Source organism: Entelurus aequoreus, linkage group LG24 (assembly GCF_033978785.1).
Source record: "Entelurus aequoreus isolate RoL-2023_Sb linkage group LG24, RoL_Eaeq_v1.1, whole genome shotgun sequence".
NCBI lineage: Eukaryota > Metazoa > Chordata > Actinopteri > Syngnathiformes > Syngnathidae > Entelurus > Entelurus aequoreus.
In genome coordinates this window covers 27,091,570-27,108,386 of record NC_084754.1, presented here as the reverse complement: position 1 = coordinate 27,108,386, position 16,817 = coordinate 27,091,570, and the positions used below count along the sequence as shown (strand labels likewise).

Genomic DNA, 16,817 nt, shown 5'->3' with positions numbered 1-16,817 from the left:
GGCACATAACTATGTTAACGACAACTGTACATGAATAAATAAGAACTATTATGCAGATCTGAATTATGAAAAATATACATGATCAATAAGTACTACATGCAAAATGTGGTAATGATTCCAGCATCTCATTCATTAAAAAATAAATGTTTACCTGAACTGCTACAATTTTTGCCAACTTACTTTAAGGCAGTTTTTATGTTTGAATCAATAATGCATCTCAGGAGCTGGATTTGGCCAACACTCAGTTGATAAAGGCAAAGATGTCATCAGTCCGACACGACCAGACCTACAAGTCGCAGACACACACAGAGCAGCATCTACAGCAGCTACGCCAAACGCTGAGTATGGTAAGTGGTTTTCAGAGAACTACTTTTAATCAGCCAGTTGAATTGATACATCAGGAGATGCATTCAGTGGGAGGAAGGTATGATAATTTCCTGGTACTGTATTGAACTGATATTTTTTCTTAAGGAAACTGAAATGAACAAGAGGCTAAGGGACGAGAATGCAGCTGTACGGTCAGAGAAACAAGTTAGTGACACAATTTAACAAACCTAAAAACCAATAATATCGCATAGCTATATTAGACCAACAGTCGTAAATTTGTGTACTGTACAGGAGGTGATGAAGTCAACGCAGTACACTCAGCAACTTTTGCTGTCCCAGACAAAGACCGTAAGCAGACTAGAACTGCAGTTGCAGGCACAAGACGAGCAGTACAAGGTCAGAACCTTTGTTGCAGTATTTACTGTCAATCACCTTATTACACTCAGGGATCAATACTGGGACCAAAGTTGTTTTATTCATAAAGCTACAAAAGACTTAATGTGAGTATTATTTGCAGACGGCACAACAGCAGTTTGTTCAGGAGAGAACAAAAGCTAATACATATAATAACAGAAGAAATTAACAAATTAAAGAGATGGTTTGACAAAAACAGACTATTCTTAAATCTCAGTAAAACTAAAATAAGGATATTCGGTAACATCAGAAGAGAAAGTCAAACACAAATTCTAATCGACAGAGTAGACATTAAAAGGGTAAAAGAAATACAATTTTGGGGTGTAATAATAGATGATAAGATGAACTACAAATCTCATATTACAATATTGCATAAGGTGGCAAGAAATATGTCAATAATGAATAAAGCGAAATTTGTACTCGACCAAAAATCACTCCATATTCTCTACTGCTCGTTAGTGTTACCATATTTGAGTTATTGTGTAGAAGTATGGGGAAATAACTACAAGAGTACATTTCATTCACTAACCGTGTCAGGTAAACCCTTGATTTATTGAATCAAAAATATTGAAATTCAATGATTTGGTGCATTTGCAAACAGCTAAAATTATGTACAAAGCAAATTATAACCTACAACCAAGAATGTACAACAATTATTCACAACAAAATAGGACAAATATAACCTTTCAGAAAAATCTATTTTAAAACATTTGTATGCATGTACAACATTTAAAATTTAAGTACATCAGTATGTGGAATTAAAGTATGGAATGGACTAAGCAAAGAAGTCAAACAAAGTACTATTATGATTCAGTTTAAAGGCCTACTGAAATGAATTTTTTTTATTTAAACGGGAATAGCAGATCCATTCTATGTGTCATACTTGATCATTTCGCGATATTGCCATATTTTTGCTGAAAGGATTTAGTAGAGAAAATCGATGATAAAGTTCGCAACTTTTGCTCGCTGATAAAAAAAAGCCTTGCCTGTACCGGGAGTAGCGTGACGTCACAAGCGGTAGTGCTGCTCACAATTCCCCGTTGTTTACAATGGAGCGAGAGAGATTCGGACCGAGAAAGTGACGATTACCCCATTAATTTGAGCGAGGATGAAAGATTCGTAGATGAGGAACTTAACAGTGAAGGACTTGAGAGGCAGTGATGGACGTATCTTTTTTCGCTCTGACTGTAACTTAGGTACAAGCTGGCTCATTGGATTCCACACTCTCTCCTTTTTCTATTGTGTATCACAGATTTGTATTTTAAACCATCTCAGATACTATATCCTCTTGAAAATGAGAGTCGAGAACGCGAAATGGACATTCACAGTGACTGAACATGTAAATACACGATTAATAATTCAGCTTTGCGAAGCTAAAAAAAATAGAAGCTAACCTAGCTACGTAGCCAACGTGATAGCAGCAGTCTCAAATGCAGATAGAAACTAAATTAAAAAAAAAACCTGACTGGATGGATAGACAGAAGATCAATAATACTATTAAACCATGAACATGTAAATACACGATTAATAATATTCCGCTTGGCGAAGCTAAAAAAACAGAAGCTAACCTAGCTGCTTAGCCAACGCGATAGCGTCAGTCTCAACTGCAGATAGAAACTAAATAAAAAAAAAACCCTGACTGGATGGATAGACAGAAGATCAATAATACTATTAAACCATGAACATGTAAATACACGATTAATAATATTCCGCTTGGCGAAGCAAAAAAAACAGAAGCTAACCTAGCTGCGTAGCTAACGCGATAGCGTCAGTCTCAAATGCAGATAGAAACTAAATAAAAAAAAACCCTGACTGGATGGATAGACAGAAGATCAATAATACTATTAAACCATGAACATGTAAATACACGATTAATAATATTCCGCTTGGCGAAGCTAAAAAAACAGAAGCTAACCTAGCTGCGTAGCTAACTTAGATGCGGCGGCGGGCGTTGTACGCTTTTGACGACACCCCGGCCGCCATCAGAGTCGGCAAGAAACATATATTTCCCCAAAGTTACGTACGTCACATGCACATATCGACACGCACGTACGGGCAAGCGATCAAATGTTTGGAAGCCAAAGCTAGACTCACCGTAGTGCGTCTGTTATCCTGCTCAAAACACAACACAACCTCCTGGTGTTGGTGTTGCTGTAGTCCGCCGCTCCACCGATCGCACCTACAACTTTCTTATTTGCAGTCTCCATTGTCCATTAAACAAATTGCTCAATCGCTTTATTAACAAGCGGTAACTGGTTGTAGTTCAAAAAGTAACGCACACACATACACGAGCTGCTGTTAGCCAAAAGTCACGCTCACACACACTCAAGTTCTCCGCCAACTCACTCGCGCATGCGCGTTCCCCAAACCCTTAAAGACACAATACACTAATGCAAATATCACAGATATTACAGTATTGTACTTAGCCGCTAAGACACCGATCGATCCCACCTACAATGTTCTTCTTTGCAGTCTCCATTGTTCATTAAACAAATTGCAAAATATTCACCAACACAGATGTCCAGAGTACTGTGGAATTTTGTCGAAGAAAACAAGAGGCTTTTCTATCGGGTCCGATGGGGTTGATTGTGACGTCACGCGCATAAATCATATCCAAAGGAGTTTTTCAACCGGAAGTGTGGCGGGAATTTTAAAATTGCACTTTATAAGTTAACCCGGCCGTATTGGCATGTGTTGCAATGTTAAGATTTCATCATTGATATATAAACTATCAGACTGCGTGGTTGGTAGTAGTGGGTTTCAGTAGGCCTTTAAGAAACTGTCCAAACTCAAAGAGTTTACAAAGTAAAAAAAAGAAGCATCATGATAAACATTTTAAACTTCAATGAAAAATGAGATAATCTTATTCATCTTATTATGTAAATTACAACTTATTTAACTATTTCTTGAGAACTTCATTATTTATTGATTTAAATTGTGTACAAATTGAGAACAGGAAGTGAACAAATGTGTCAGTAATTGTTAGTAATTGCTATGAAATGGAAAAGGGGTAGGATTAAATAAGTCTTGTCTTCTTACTCCTTTTCGAACATTTTGTAATGAGAAACTGGAAATAGGTGATATTTATACTCGCGATAATCAATATACTATATTTTGTGTTTGTTTCTCGACAATTTATGACTATAGTTGTTTTTTTTTGGACCTGCTATTGTTTTCCCATTTTTGCTTTTTTATTCATTTAACATTGATTATGAAAATCATAATTGAAAGGGCATATGGTAACTGATTGGTTATCAGCAGGAAGTATTTACCGTTCAGTTTACTGTTTGGGACCCTCTGTTCTTGTTATATGAACTCATAAAAAATGTGTATGTTATAAAAATGCTACGGGTGATTAATTTTACTGCAGGCCCTGAAGCAGGAACATGAAGTGATGCGAGAGAAATGCAAGGCAATGGAAGACAAAGTTATCGAACTGATGGTGAGTTAATCTAAGAACACTTTAAGAAGTGTGTGAGAAAAAGTAGTTAAATAAAAAAAAAATTATACTGTATATAATGCAACTCAAAAGAAAACGTATAAGTTAAATGTTTGGTTATCTTAAGAAGATAAAATCTGATTGTCTTTCACATCTAGAATGAGCAGCAAGATTTTCAAGCACTGAAAGAAGCACATGATGACCTTCAACATAAGCACACTGAACTTTCTTCACAAGTGAAAGTCCAAGTTCAAAATATACATGAGGTATATCTGACTAATGCACCAAAGCAAATGGCCAATTAAAGCCACTCTCTTAATCAGACACTTGTAAGACAACATTACCACCCAAACACGGTATCAAGCCTCCAAGTGGTTTTATTTTTATTCTGGCCATTATTAAGCACACCAAACCCAGACTCTAATGCATGGCTGCTAGCATTGTACCCAATCCCAAACACAATTAGTATTATTAAAAAAAAACATCTTTACAAAATGCATAAACTTTCCTCTGGACTTTTCGGACTACTTGCCCCCACTACTGATACCTGTATATGTCTCATAAGTACATTAAATACATATATACCTGAAAACTCATAAACCTGCATATGAAAATAAGCAACAAAACTTACAATAAATTAAATTGTATTAATCTTTTCTAGTCACATCAGCTGTTATGCGATTACTCAGTTAAATATTTGTATGGTTTTATATTACATTGACAAGGAGTAGCGCAACTTAAGAGAACATTACGTTCCAGGACCAAGGTCGTAACTCGCAATACTTGTATCTTAAAGCAGCCTTGCTCATTGAAATGAATTAAAATCAATTTATTCCATGATCTCTAAACAGCACAATTTTTAGACGTTTGTAACATGATTTTTAAAAAGAAAAAGAAACTTTTAGAAAGGAAAATATTGTTTAAAAACAATACAAAAGTGGTACAAACAATGACAGTACAATAGTTTGTATGGAAAACAATACAATATTCACAGATGATGTATTCTGTATTATCAGAGCCGCCAGCTGCCTTACGTTGAATGTAATAATCAATTAATCAAACTTTATTTACATACATTTTTTTCATGACCCACCTCCCCCCATCATCACAAAGTTTTCTGTTCTGACATGTAAGTACAGTACAGATGTTTTATGAAGTTTTAATGTACAACATTTACTTTGGAAAGAGACAGCCGTCTGCAGAATTGTTGATATTTTTGATATTGGTATTTTTCTCCGGAGCAACAATAATAGGTGTCCCTCTTTGTGCCTGCACTTCGGTGTCATGGTGTGGGGGAGCTCTCGTGAAAAGTGTCGGTCTGAACGCTGGTTGTCAATACTTGCGAGAACTGACTCCTATCGTGTCTACTTCCAACTGCTTCTCCGGCCCACATACATCAGTAGCTTCTCCATTGTTCCGTGAATAAAAGTCATTTTTTGTCATTTTGCCGGCACCATAGCTGGTTCCTAAAGCTTCCATTCTACCGACTTGCATTGCGAGGCTCAAACTGCCTTGTAAAGTCGGTCATTGTAGTAATTGTTTACTCAATTTAATGAATATCATCTGCTTCTTTTTCTCAGCACTGTCCTTCGCACTCACCTTCTCAGTTCTCATGATTGGAGAAAAAAATATATGTCGATCTGTAGCTATAAAATAATGCTAGCGAGGAGACTGGATTTTTTAGGTGGCTTTTTCGGCGTTCAATTGACATTTACTACGCCTCCAAGTGGTGCAGAGGCTTGTAACTTAAACTATCCTCGTATCTGAAAATACTCAAAGGTTGAGGTACTTGTAAATTGAGGTACCACTGTATCGTGTCTCTTGCAAAAACAAAATTTGAAAGCAATTGAAAAATAACAGATAACATTTTACACAGTTAAACAGTACAGATGTGGATATTGTTTTTTTTCTGAACACACAAGAGTTTGCACTCAAAAATCTTTGTCCTTTTACTCAGATGTTCCCCAGTTTAGCGGAGGAAATCAGAGGGAGACCTCCTGATGAACCCCAATCCAGCGCCATGCTGCATGTCTTTGGCAGCCAGCAAAACTCAGCTGTTTCTCAGAACAAAATCTTGGACTGTCTGGAAGATACGACAGCTAAGAACAAACTGGATGGCGAAACAGGAGGTCAGCCAATATAATATAAACAACAGATGAACATACTTTATTACTTGTTCACTTTTAAGGATTTTGTGGAGTATTCTATCAAGGATATGCAAACAATCCATTAACAGAACATATGGAAATATTCGTCCTTATATCATATACACTTTGTCATCTTTGATCAGTACTGTTAAACCACAACCTGAAGTCTTAATCTTTTTTTTATTCTTGTACATGTTTCTCTCTTAGGATATGAAGCCCCAAATACCCATGTAAAGTCTCAAGCTCAGCTACAAGCTCAATGTGAAATGTTTTTTTCCGTTCAAACCAAAAGGCCTCTGGGAACCTCTGAAAAAACAGGAAGTGATGACAACCTATTGAATTTACACACAAGCAACTATAACATAAGTGAGAGTATGTCTAATGAAGTTTCAGACCTGACTTGTACTACTTTCCACCAGTCTGATTATGAGTTGGCAACCAGTGAAATCATCAGTGAAAGCTCAGCAAATATAATTAACAAATCAAATGCTGACTGCATGTCAAGCATTCCCATTCTGACTAAGGACAAAAAGATTGATGACAGCGCAAGCTTCGTTGGAGCAGACTATCATTGGACAGATACAGCAAATGAGGAAAGCAACATCAGAGAGGAAGTAGAAATTAATACAAATCAGCAGAGGAACACTGAAGATGTTCTGGAGAAAGGATATGCTGGACAACCGAGCGAGATGCTCAATTCCCAAACAGCGGAAAGAGTGAACAGTCAAGACGACAGTGAAAAGAGTAAACAGGAGTACAAAACAGAAACAACATCAGCATGCATGGTTATAGGGGAAGAGAAAGGAAAGACAGAAAAAGAGAAAGAGGCCCAGACGACTCATGATAAGAAGAGCAACACTCCACCGGACATTGACTTCATGGAGAAAATAGTCAATGTCTGTGACACAAACTGCTATCAGAAGGACATGAAGAAGGTTGCATATTACAGTCCTATTAACACAAACAAAGGGCATTTGCTTCAAGATGTTCAAAGTCAGACAGACCAAAGTCTAAGTAATGGATCTATTATAGTCGTGCACAAGGTTCAAAGCTTGTGTCAAGGTCAGGTCAAAACCAATGTAGCCAATATCGAGTCGGCTCCAACTGCAGCTTATCAAGTGGTAGAGAAAACCCCTGAGGACAAGAGAATAGATGAATCAAGTCCAAAAGTTTCTGAACCCCTCAGTCAGTCATCTGTCTCACTGACAATTCCGTCATTAACAGAACTTTCTAATTCTAGCAGCAATGTGACTCACACAAATGAAATGGGTGGTACAGATACACATGAGAAGTTGGATGACACCAAAATGGTGTCTCATAGTCAAAGTACTATTGAGGAGGCAAATAGACTGATGGAGGAGAAATGTGAGACTGGCCTTCACCTGGAAACTGCCAGTTATGATGGTGATTTGAACATTTCCAACCAATATAATACAGCGGATTCAAAAATGTCTAAATGTGTTTTGTCTGAGTCAATTCTGTTGAAAGGTGGTAATGATAACTCCCTTGGGGTCAGTGCCACTGAATGCCACAAGCCAACTGTTGTTAAAGAAACCCATGGGGATGTGAAGGAATTGTCTCTACCTAAGACTCACATGTACTGTGTTGGTTCTATTAAACAGACAATTCTACCTACAGCTATTACTGGCTCCATCTTGCATCCAAATGTTCAGGTATTTTTTCTGAAATATTTAAGCACGTTACATCCTTCTATCTATTATCAATTAGTTATATTGCTTGAACATTATAAAACCATTAAGTTTAAGCAATTTAAAGAATGTATACTCTGACATGACTATATGTAATAGGTTTAATTTACATTAAACACTGTACAGTACATGTTGTTTACAGAACTTTCCTGTGCCTGAGCAAAATACAAGTGGTTCTGGTGGGCTAGTCACAGAGTCTCCCTACACAACATTCCTTAAAAACCAGCACAGTAAAGGTGAATATTGTGTTACTTCAATGACTACCTTAAAATTTTCAATTATTACAGAGGTGTTTCACTGTTGTGTGCCGCTGAAAAGTTTCAGATATATAGCAAATGTATTTGGTTTCCAATGAAATACAAATTTTAATGCAATTCACAAAGAATGTTTATCCATTTTATGAACAATTTTGTGATTTTAAAGAATAAGCTACAATTTTGGACATATCAGCAACGGTGGAACAGGGGCTAGTGCATGTGCCTCACAATACGAAGGTCCTGGGTTCGATCCCCGGGCTTGGGATCTTTCTGTGTGGAGTTTGCATGTTCTCCCTGTGACTGCGTGGGTTCCCTCCGGGTACTCTGGCTTCCTCCCACCTCCAAAGACATGCACCTGGGGATAGGTTGATTGGCAACACTAAATTGGCCCTCGTGTGTGAATGGGAGTGTGAATGTTGTCTGTCTATCTGTGTTGGCCCTGCGATGTGGTGGCGACTTGTCCAGGGTGTACCCCGCCTTCCGCCCAAATAAAATAAAATTGGAAAACAGAGACATTTTGCAAGAGATCCCAAATTTTGAGAGTAATTGTATATCGTACTGCATCTCATTGTTATGACTTTGATTATTTCCCCGTCTTGTCTCATTCCTCTCAGTACCTTTGGTGATCACCAGAGCGGCTGACTTGTTGAATGCCTCTGGTGTCTCTGGATACACAGCATTCGCCAGGAGATTTCAGCAGGGAGCCCAGAGCGTTTTCGGAGAGAGCCGTCAGACAAAGACGTCAGCAGCAGATGTCAGTTACAAAAGTGTCGGGAAACGATTGCAGTACAGTCGGCGATGCTAAACTCTATCCCATTTAAAAGCACACTGCAAAATGTTCCAGGGTATTACTAAAGTTAAATGTTGTTGTTCCATGAGGGCCTGGGAGTGTTGGCCAATCATAAGAAAGTGTTGTCAATGTAACCAATCTAACAATAAGCTGACATAGGAAGGTGCTTTGCAATGAAAATGTTCTCCAATGACATGCAAATATGAGAGTCAATAAGTCACAGTAGGTCTGCTCAATTGATGAGCATACCACAGAAGGTTTACAATATTTAATGAAATATAGATCAAATGTTGAATCAGGTGTTTAATGACAATATGAAGCTGATATATAAATGCTGAACTGAGAGATCCTGGAGACAACCAGACAGACAGTACAAAAATGACCTGTGCAAAAAAGTCTACCAACTGCTTGTGTATCTTTCCTCTCTCACTCACCTACTCTTCTTTCTCAGTCTTCTAGCTCTTACTTCATCATCTGTCCTTCACTGGCCTGCATTCTTTATCCTCCTTTGCTTCTTTATTTTTTCATTCTGTGTTGCCCAGTTGTACACACTCCCATTCCCTCGTTTGTCACCATCACCACACACTGTCACTCTGTGGTCTATAAGATCCATGTGCTGGCTATTAAGGGAGATATAGTGCAACAATCTTGAAGCGAGACGAAAAACTGTCTGTAGTAACACATTATAGCTTGCTGAATTATTTGACTGTGAATACTGGGAATTTCTCACAAGAGTTCAGAGTGGGCCTGGATTGTGTCTTTGTACTGGATGATGCTACACTGGTTATTGTCTGCCTTCTCTTTATTTATCAATTCCTCAAGAGGCCTGAAAAATTTCTGGGTAAAAAATTAAGACTACTGTTTTACACCACATGGTGAGTCACTATTTTCTCTTTCTGTTTTTTGTAGGACAGCAAAGTTTCCTTGGCCACCCCGACTTGCCAAGTATCCAACTTCTCTAACACACTGCCTTGGCAGCTTCCTTCTGTGTATGTGAATGCAACACATACAGTATTGACACAATATACATGCTGGCCACTAATCTACAAAGACCAATGCGCTTTAAAGGGGAACTGCACTTTTTTAAAATTGTTTACAATCATGAAAGACATGACGATGGATGTTATTTTTTATTTTTTGCATTCAAATATTAAATAATCGCGATCAAAAGTTTGCTTACAATGGAGCCTATAAAGCCCTTAAAAACATCTAAACATCTCCATTGAGGTTTTCTGTACATGATTGATTGAGACTTTTATTAGTAGGTTGCACATTGAAGTACATATTCCGTACAATTGACCACTAAATGGTAACACCCGAATAAGTTTTTCAACTTGTTTAAGTCGGGGTCCACTTAAATTGATTCATGATACAGATATATACTATCAGATATATACTATCATCATAATACAGTCATCACACAAGATAATCATCAGGGTATATACAGTACATTGAATTATTTACATTATTTACAATCCGGGGTGTGGAGGGGGGGTTAAGTTTGGTTGTTATCATCAGTCATCAACAATTGAGAACAGAGAAATGGATATTGAAACAGTGTAGGTCTGACTTGGTAGGATATGTACAGCAAGTAGTGGACATAGAGAGAGAGAGAGAGATCAGAAGGCATAAGAAAAACTATATATGTAATGTAGTAACAGGCACATTTATAATAACATTTAATATTTACGTATTTTGATCATTTTAAGCATACGCGGCGCATTTACTTAAAAAACGCATCAAAATGTTTGCTTTTTTTTTCTTCCTCACTGATTATTGCTCACTGCAGACTTCATAAACATAATAAAACACCACTTACTTTACAAAGTCTGCTGTCATTAGGATGCCAACTGCTGGCATGTTCATATTTTCCCATTTAGGTGAAGAATGTCTGATAATCCTCACAAAGAAACGGTGTGGGGAGGCAGGGGAAACAAGTGTCTTTTCGCGTAGTCCTCGCCAGTTTCGGGTCCTAGATGACTGTCAAAGTGTACCAACTTGTCGAAATACCTACTCAGATCTCTCATGTCCAGGCGAGATGCATGATTTATGATCTAGAATAAACTTACAGGAAGCAAGGAAGAGAGAAAGCAGCAGACCACTTGATGATGTAAACATAGGCACACACGAAAGTGATTATGGCGCTGCTATAAATGATTTGTCTGCGTCACTAATACTTGGTTAATATTAAAATCACGAAATGTAAATGGAGTATTGTTGGTGGTTTGGGTTTTTATTTAGTGGATTTTATGGGCAAAAAAGAGGAGCTCCCACTGGCTGCGCTGTAAGCGGACTTTTGTTTACTTTTATTTACAAGTTACAATGCATTCAAAAAAATATCCATCCATCCATCTTTCATGATGATTGTAAACGATAAGCAAAATTCCAGAAAAAGTGCAGTTCCCTTTTAAAGGACAATTAAATGACACACTGTTGACTAAGTTAATAGTCTATTTTAATGGCAATCAACAGGACATATGCTTAGATACAGATTGTGATGCAGATATTGTAAATGCATCCAGTATGTGTTACTACCTAAAGTCTAAGAAGTCTGGCATGGTGAATGGTTTCCCTACTGATATTATTGATTTGAAACATATGTTTCATTGACAAACCAGTTACATTTTACAATGATTTACTTAGTATTGATGTGAACAGATATAGTTGCTCTTGTGAAGTGCAAGTGTACTCATTGACAACTTGGGATAATGGAAGTTTTTAAGACTGGTTTTGATGTTTTCATTTTCTCGCTCTTGCTGTCTCTGTATCTCTCTCTCTCTTTAGGTCTTTGAGAAGGCCTCCTGGGCCCAGTCATGGTTCTAGGTCTGAGCTCGAGTTTGAACCTTTGTGCTCTCAGGAAGAGCACCAGTCATCATTAAGAGCCCAAATATCTAAAATCGAACAGTTCCTCGAAACGGAAAGACTCCACCTGCCCAAACGACGGCGCACAGAAAACTAATCCATCTTTAAATGTTCTGAATGTTGTGTTTGCACCAATACACATCATTAAGTAAGTTATACACCGTATTCAGCTCACTGGAGCTCCTTCTTTCCGTTTTTTAATGACAAAATGAAGTTAAAGGTTACTGTCTTTGAATACTGTAATTGTTTTCAATGCTGTTGTTTCATAGCTAATTCAAGCTTGAAGATTCTAGTGTTTAATGTTTTTAGTAAATCTGAACTCATATGATTAATAAAATTTACAATTTAGGAACAGTTATGTTTAACATGTTATGCAAAGTTTGCTATTATTTCAACACAAACTGCTCTAAAGAATAAACAGCAGAGGCCAGGTTATGTTGCCTGTTGTAACACAGTTAATTGCTAATTAACATTCAGTTTTAATGGCCAGTAGTGGTTGCATGTCTCAGAGGAGCTTTAACTGGTGACACCTTTACTCGATATCTTGTTTCTGTTGCTGCAATTACAACACTGGTCACAGAGAAAGCAAGTATCTATTAACATGAATTCAGACTAATTAGTAGACCTTGCTCATTTTGATTAACAAACATCAATTAGCAGACATTAAGTCCAATTAAAGCATTCTAATTAGCCACTCGTTAACTTTATGTTCCATGTGAGAGAAGAACACATGGCTCCAAGCTGGCATAAATCAGCTCACCACAGACAATTGGCCTCTAATTGTGGGCTACTTGCTTTTTATACACCATGTGTATGTAGTGAGGAATTTGTAAAGACTGCAGACCTATTTTAAAGATAAAGGTTACACGTGTACTCATATAATGATAGCAATAATACAATTAAGGTGTCGATAGTCTCATGCCAAATCCCAGCTTTTTAATTTAGCTTTAATCTTTCATTTCTTTACTTTATTCATAGCCAAGCTTTTTTCTATTCTTAAGTGAATTGCTGTTATTTATGTATGCATTGTTTTATGAATTATACTAATTATCCGTTTATTTCTTATTGTAAAACGCTTCTAGTTTCTGTCACGCTTGGGTCGCATTTTACTGCACGGATTGTTCTCCCAAGATGCAGCAGGAACTCCGGAGGCAAGGTGCAGGTAAGGAAATTATTTATTCCTCATAAATCATACAGGATAATACAAACGTAAGTAAACAGAAAAGCGTGCCGATTGCACAGGAAGCTATGGCAAATCTAACGGAAAAGGTTGGCATAGACAACACGAGCAAAGAAGCAAGGAATTGACAAACGTAACTGTTGCTTAAAGCAAACAAGAGAACCAGACCAAGTGTGGCGAAAAGCAGGGAATAAGTAGCTCTCTGATTAGTGCCCAGGAGCAGGTGAGCGTCCCGAACACTAATCAGAGGAGGGTAAAAACAATCTGCAGTCATGACAACTAAAACACAAACCCAGCGGTGCTCAAAACAGGACCTGAGGGAGTCAAAAACTAAACAAACATGATCCGGAGCAGCGGATCATGACAGTTTCTTATTTTATTAGATTTTAAATCGAATCCTATTTTTTAAGAATCGATTTCTAAAAAGAGGTTTGTTTAGGCCAAATCTGCGCTTACTCACTGAGCGTATACATCATGCTTTAGCAGCCAAGAGGTGAATTTGTAACCTGTAACACGTTTTGACAAGGTTTTATTGTAATTTATATACCAAACAATTTATTGCCAGAATCGGTTCGAATCAAGAATCCAATCTGAATCTAATTGAATTGTGAGTTACTTTAAGATTCACATCCTTAGTTGCTTTGTATGTATTTTATCTTAAGATATTTACACCTCTATTTAGTTGCATTTACTTCCTGATCAGCAGGTTTTCACTGGGGTTCATGAATGCATTTTTTTTTAATTTGTTGTCTTATAATGCTGGTCCTTATATTGTTTGGTACGGTTTGTTCTGTGTTTGTGTGCATGTTTGTTTGTTTGTTTGTTTTGGGTAACTTTCTGGCTGCAAACTGTATTTGCTACCAAATTCAAAGTTGTTCCCTTTTACTTGAGACTCATTCTGCTTGCTCAATAAAATTAATGGTGCATATTTTGATGGTTAGCACAAGGTCTCCGCTTGGTTCATCTTTACACTTACTGCTAATGAATACATCTGAATGTTAATGCGCTCATAAAGACATCTGGTGCATTTTAGTGGTGATGCCCACCACTGCTGACCCTTATCTTAATTGGCTGCTAGGGAGGGGTTGAGGGTATGGTGGGGGAGGTGCGGAATGTTAGGGAGTTAATATTTTCTCACATGCAAACACATAAAATTTGGTTTCATTTCACATCTATTTTTGTCTGTTCCCTTCTTATACACACAGACACACACACACACACCGCATGGCTTAAGCTGTTGTGGTACTTTGAAACAGTCAATTACCCTCTACTGTAGCTGGGGAGGATACCTGTTATTAATTACTGCCCAGTGTTTTATATGGTAAATAAGGTTACCGCTGACATTCACATTCCATCACTGTGTCCCCCATCACACACTGGTTTAGGGTTGTGTGTCTTTTAGCATGAGTATCCTTGTGTGTACTGTATGTTTGGCCTTTTGTGTTGCAATACTGCAGTGGTGCTCCATTGAAACATACATGCAGCATGTGAGTCGGTAACCTCCAATTGCTACATAAGAACAGAGTAATGCCGTTCTATAACAGCGTAAACTACAACAATAAAACAAATATTTTTAAAGGAATACCTTTCTGATAGATTAAAATAGAATAGAATGCTCTTATTTCATTTGCACAATAATGTACAATTAAATGTGCTGTGCAACAAAATAAATAATAAACTAAATTGTTCTGGGAGTCACATTTCCAAAAGGTTCTTCCTTCTCTATTATTTATATTTTGAGAACCAGCCTCTTCTGCAGTGCTTTTTCAGAATTACACATTTCGGGAAAAATGTTTCCGTGTGATGCACAACACAAGTGTGCACTGCAAAGGAGGCTGGCTCTCAGCAGGTTAAGATAGTTTTACTTCACCAAATGGCTCATTAATAGTCATGAATTAGAACACAAGCAACATGTTGACACTGGTCCAAGATCCATTACACAATAGGAGTGCTTTGCCCTTTTTAAAGTTGTACTGTAATAAAAAAAATGATTGTCCAAAATTATCTTGATGAAATCGCAAAAATTTTACTCTCACAAGTTTTAAACTGAACTCGGAGGGGCCGTCTGCTGTCAATCACCAGTCTTGCGAGCTGCCAGTTGAACAGCCCTGCTGTGCAGTATTGTGTATACACAGTGTTAGGAATAACGGCGTTACTTCAGTGGTGTGCCGTCAGGACCAGCAAGGCTGTCTCTGCTGGCTTAACATGACAAGAAATCATGATCATAATTAAAGATAAAAGTAATTTTTAATTTACTTTCCCTAAATATCTAAAAGTATTCATATTCTCTTCATGTCATATTATGCTCCTTCCAGTGCTGTTGTTTTTAGGTTAAGAGTTTTTATCCAATCAGAATTCAACTAGCTTATGTTGCCATGCTGTACCAAATCTGCCCGTGGCCTTCAGAATCAACAATGCAGGCGTCCATGCACTCTAAGTGAACAGGGACATACAGTTGATAGATAATTGCGATAGCCAATCAGATCACGAGTTGTTGTCAGTAAGGCCTTCTATATTACGTCATGTTGAACGTGACATTTACGCGTCCTGTGATTGGATACTCACTTGTCACTCCCAAGTGAGTATCCAATCAGAAGTTGCACTTCACGAAAGCAGGAAGTGTTGCACTGGAGCGAGCCATAGCAGAGAAACCCACAAAGAAGGATAGCAAAACGTTAATTAGGTGGAAGATATACAGTATATTTGCAAGGCCATTTTCAAGAAGGATATTTAAAGAGAAACTACATCTTGTGAGACGAGGTCCGCCGGCCCAGGAAGCTAGCTATCCCGGCGATTAAATGGTGAAATGCCCGCCACTTCCACTCGAAGTCGGTTGATTCGAGTGGTACCTTTGGCTTATATGGCATCGGATGGGTGATACAAATTGTGAGTTCAAATATTGTATTTCTCTATTTAGTCAAGTTTAATATGTTTTTTATTTGTTTACAATTATTGTAATTTTGAAAATACCACGTGAGATATGTTTTAATTGCTGATGCTGGTTTGATTTTTAAATGCGCCTGTTTTGTACACTGTTGAAATGATTCAATGCACCGTAGTGCGTAAATATATTTCTGTATAGTACTTCTCCAGCAATGGTCATGTGGGGATATAAATTATGGTATTTTGAGAGGTAATTATTGAAGTCGGACATCACAGAAGGCCTAGGTGGGAAACGCACGCCCCTACACTTATGTTAGTTTTTCTGGTAACAAGTGATCTAATTAATTGCTTTTACATATGTTATGATAACTCTGTTATCATTACATTTGATGTAATGTGGTACGCTACTTTTGAGGTGGTTGTGTTGATGTCAACAAAACAACATCAGAATCCCAGCATGTTCACTTCAGAAAGTAACTCTTCACTAGTGTAACCACACACATACAATTACTACTACTACTAGAAGCAGAAAACAAGTACAACATGTATAAGAACAAGCTAACTGGCATACTACGAACATGTAGAAAAGAATATTAGTCAATTATTGGACCATAACAAAAACAATATGAGAGCAACATGGGGCATCCTAAATAGCATTATTAAAAATGGTGCTAGAAAGGACTATCCTAAATACTTCTTAGATGGAAATGTAAAAAAATGACAATATGAACGAAGTAGTTGAAAGCTTCAATAAGCACTTTGTGAACATTGGACCAAATCTGGAGGAAAATATTCCAGATCCTGAGTCC

General features: G+C 37.5%; 1 protein-coding gene across 1 annotated transcript in view; it reads left to right on the top strand.

Annotated features, from left to right (window-relative positions):
• LOC133641575 (myosin heavy chain, skeletal muscle-like) overlaps positions 1-13,750 on the top strand; it is a 32,004-nt gene extending 18,254 nt beyond the window's left edge. The window contains exons 11-21 of the mRNA XM_062035388.1: positions 222-347; positions 472-531; positions 619-723; positions 4,112-4,183; positions 4,339-4,446; positions 6,138-6,309; positions 6,535-8,000; positions 8,179-8,272; positions 8,908-9,047; positions 9,993-10,072; positions 11,868-13,750. Of these exons, the coding sequence (XP_061891372.1) occupies positions 222-347; positions 472-531; positions 619-723; positions 4,112-4,183; positions 4,339-4,446; positions 6,138-6,309; positions 6,535-8,000; positions 8,179-8,272; positions 8,908-9,047; positions 9,993-10,072; positions 11,868-12,042 (2,598 nt within the window). The 3' untranslated portion in view covers positions 12,043-13,750. The remainder of the gene's footprint in view (positions 1-221; positions 348-471; positions 532-618; positions 724-4,111; positions 4,184-4,338; positions 4,447-6,137; positions 6,310-6,534; positions 8,001-8,178; positions 8,273-8,907; positions 9,048-9,992; positions 10,073-11,867) is intronic.
• Positions 13,751-16,817: the final 3,067 nt, after the last annotated feature.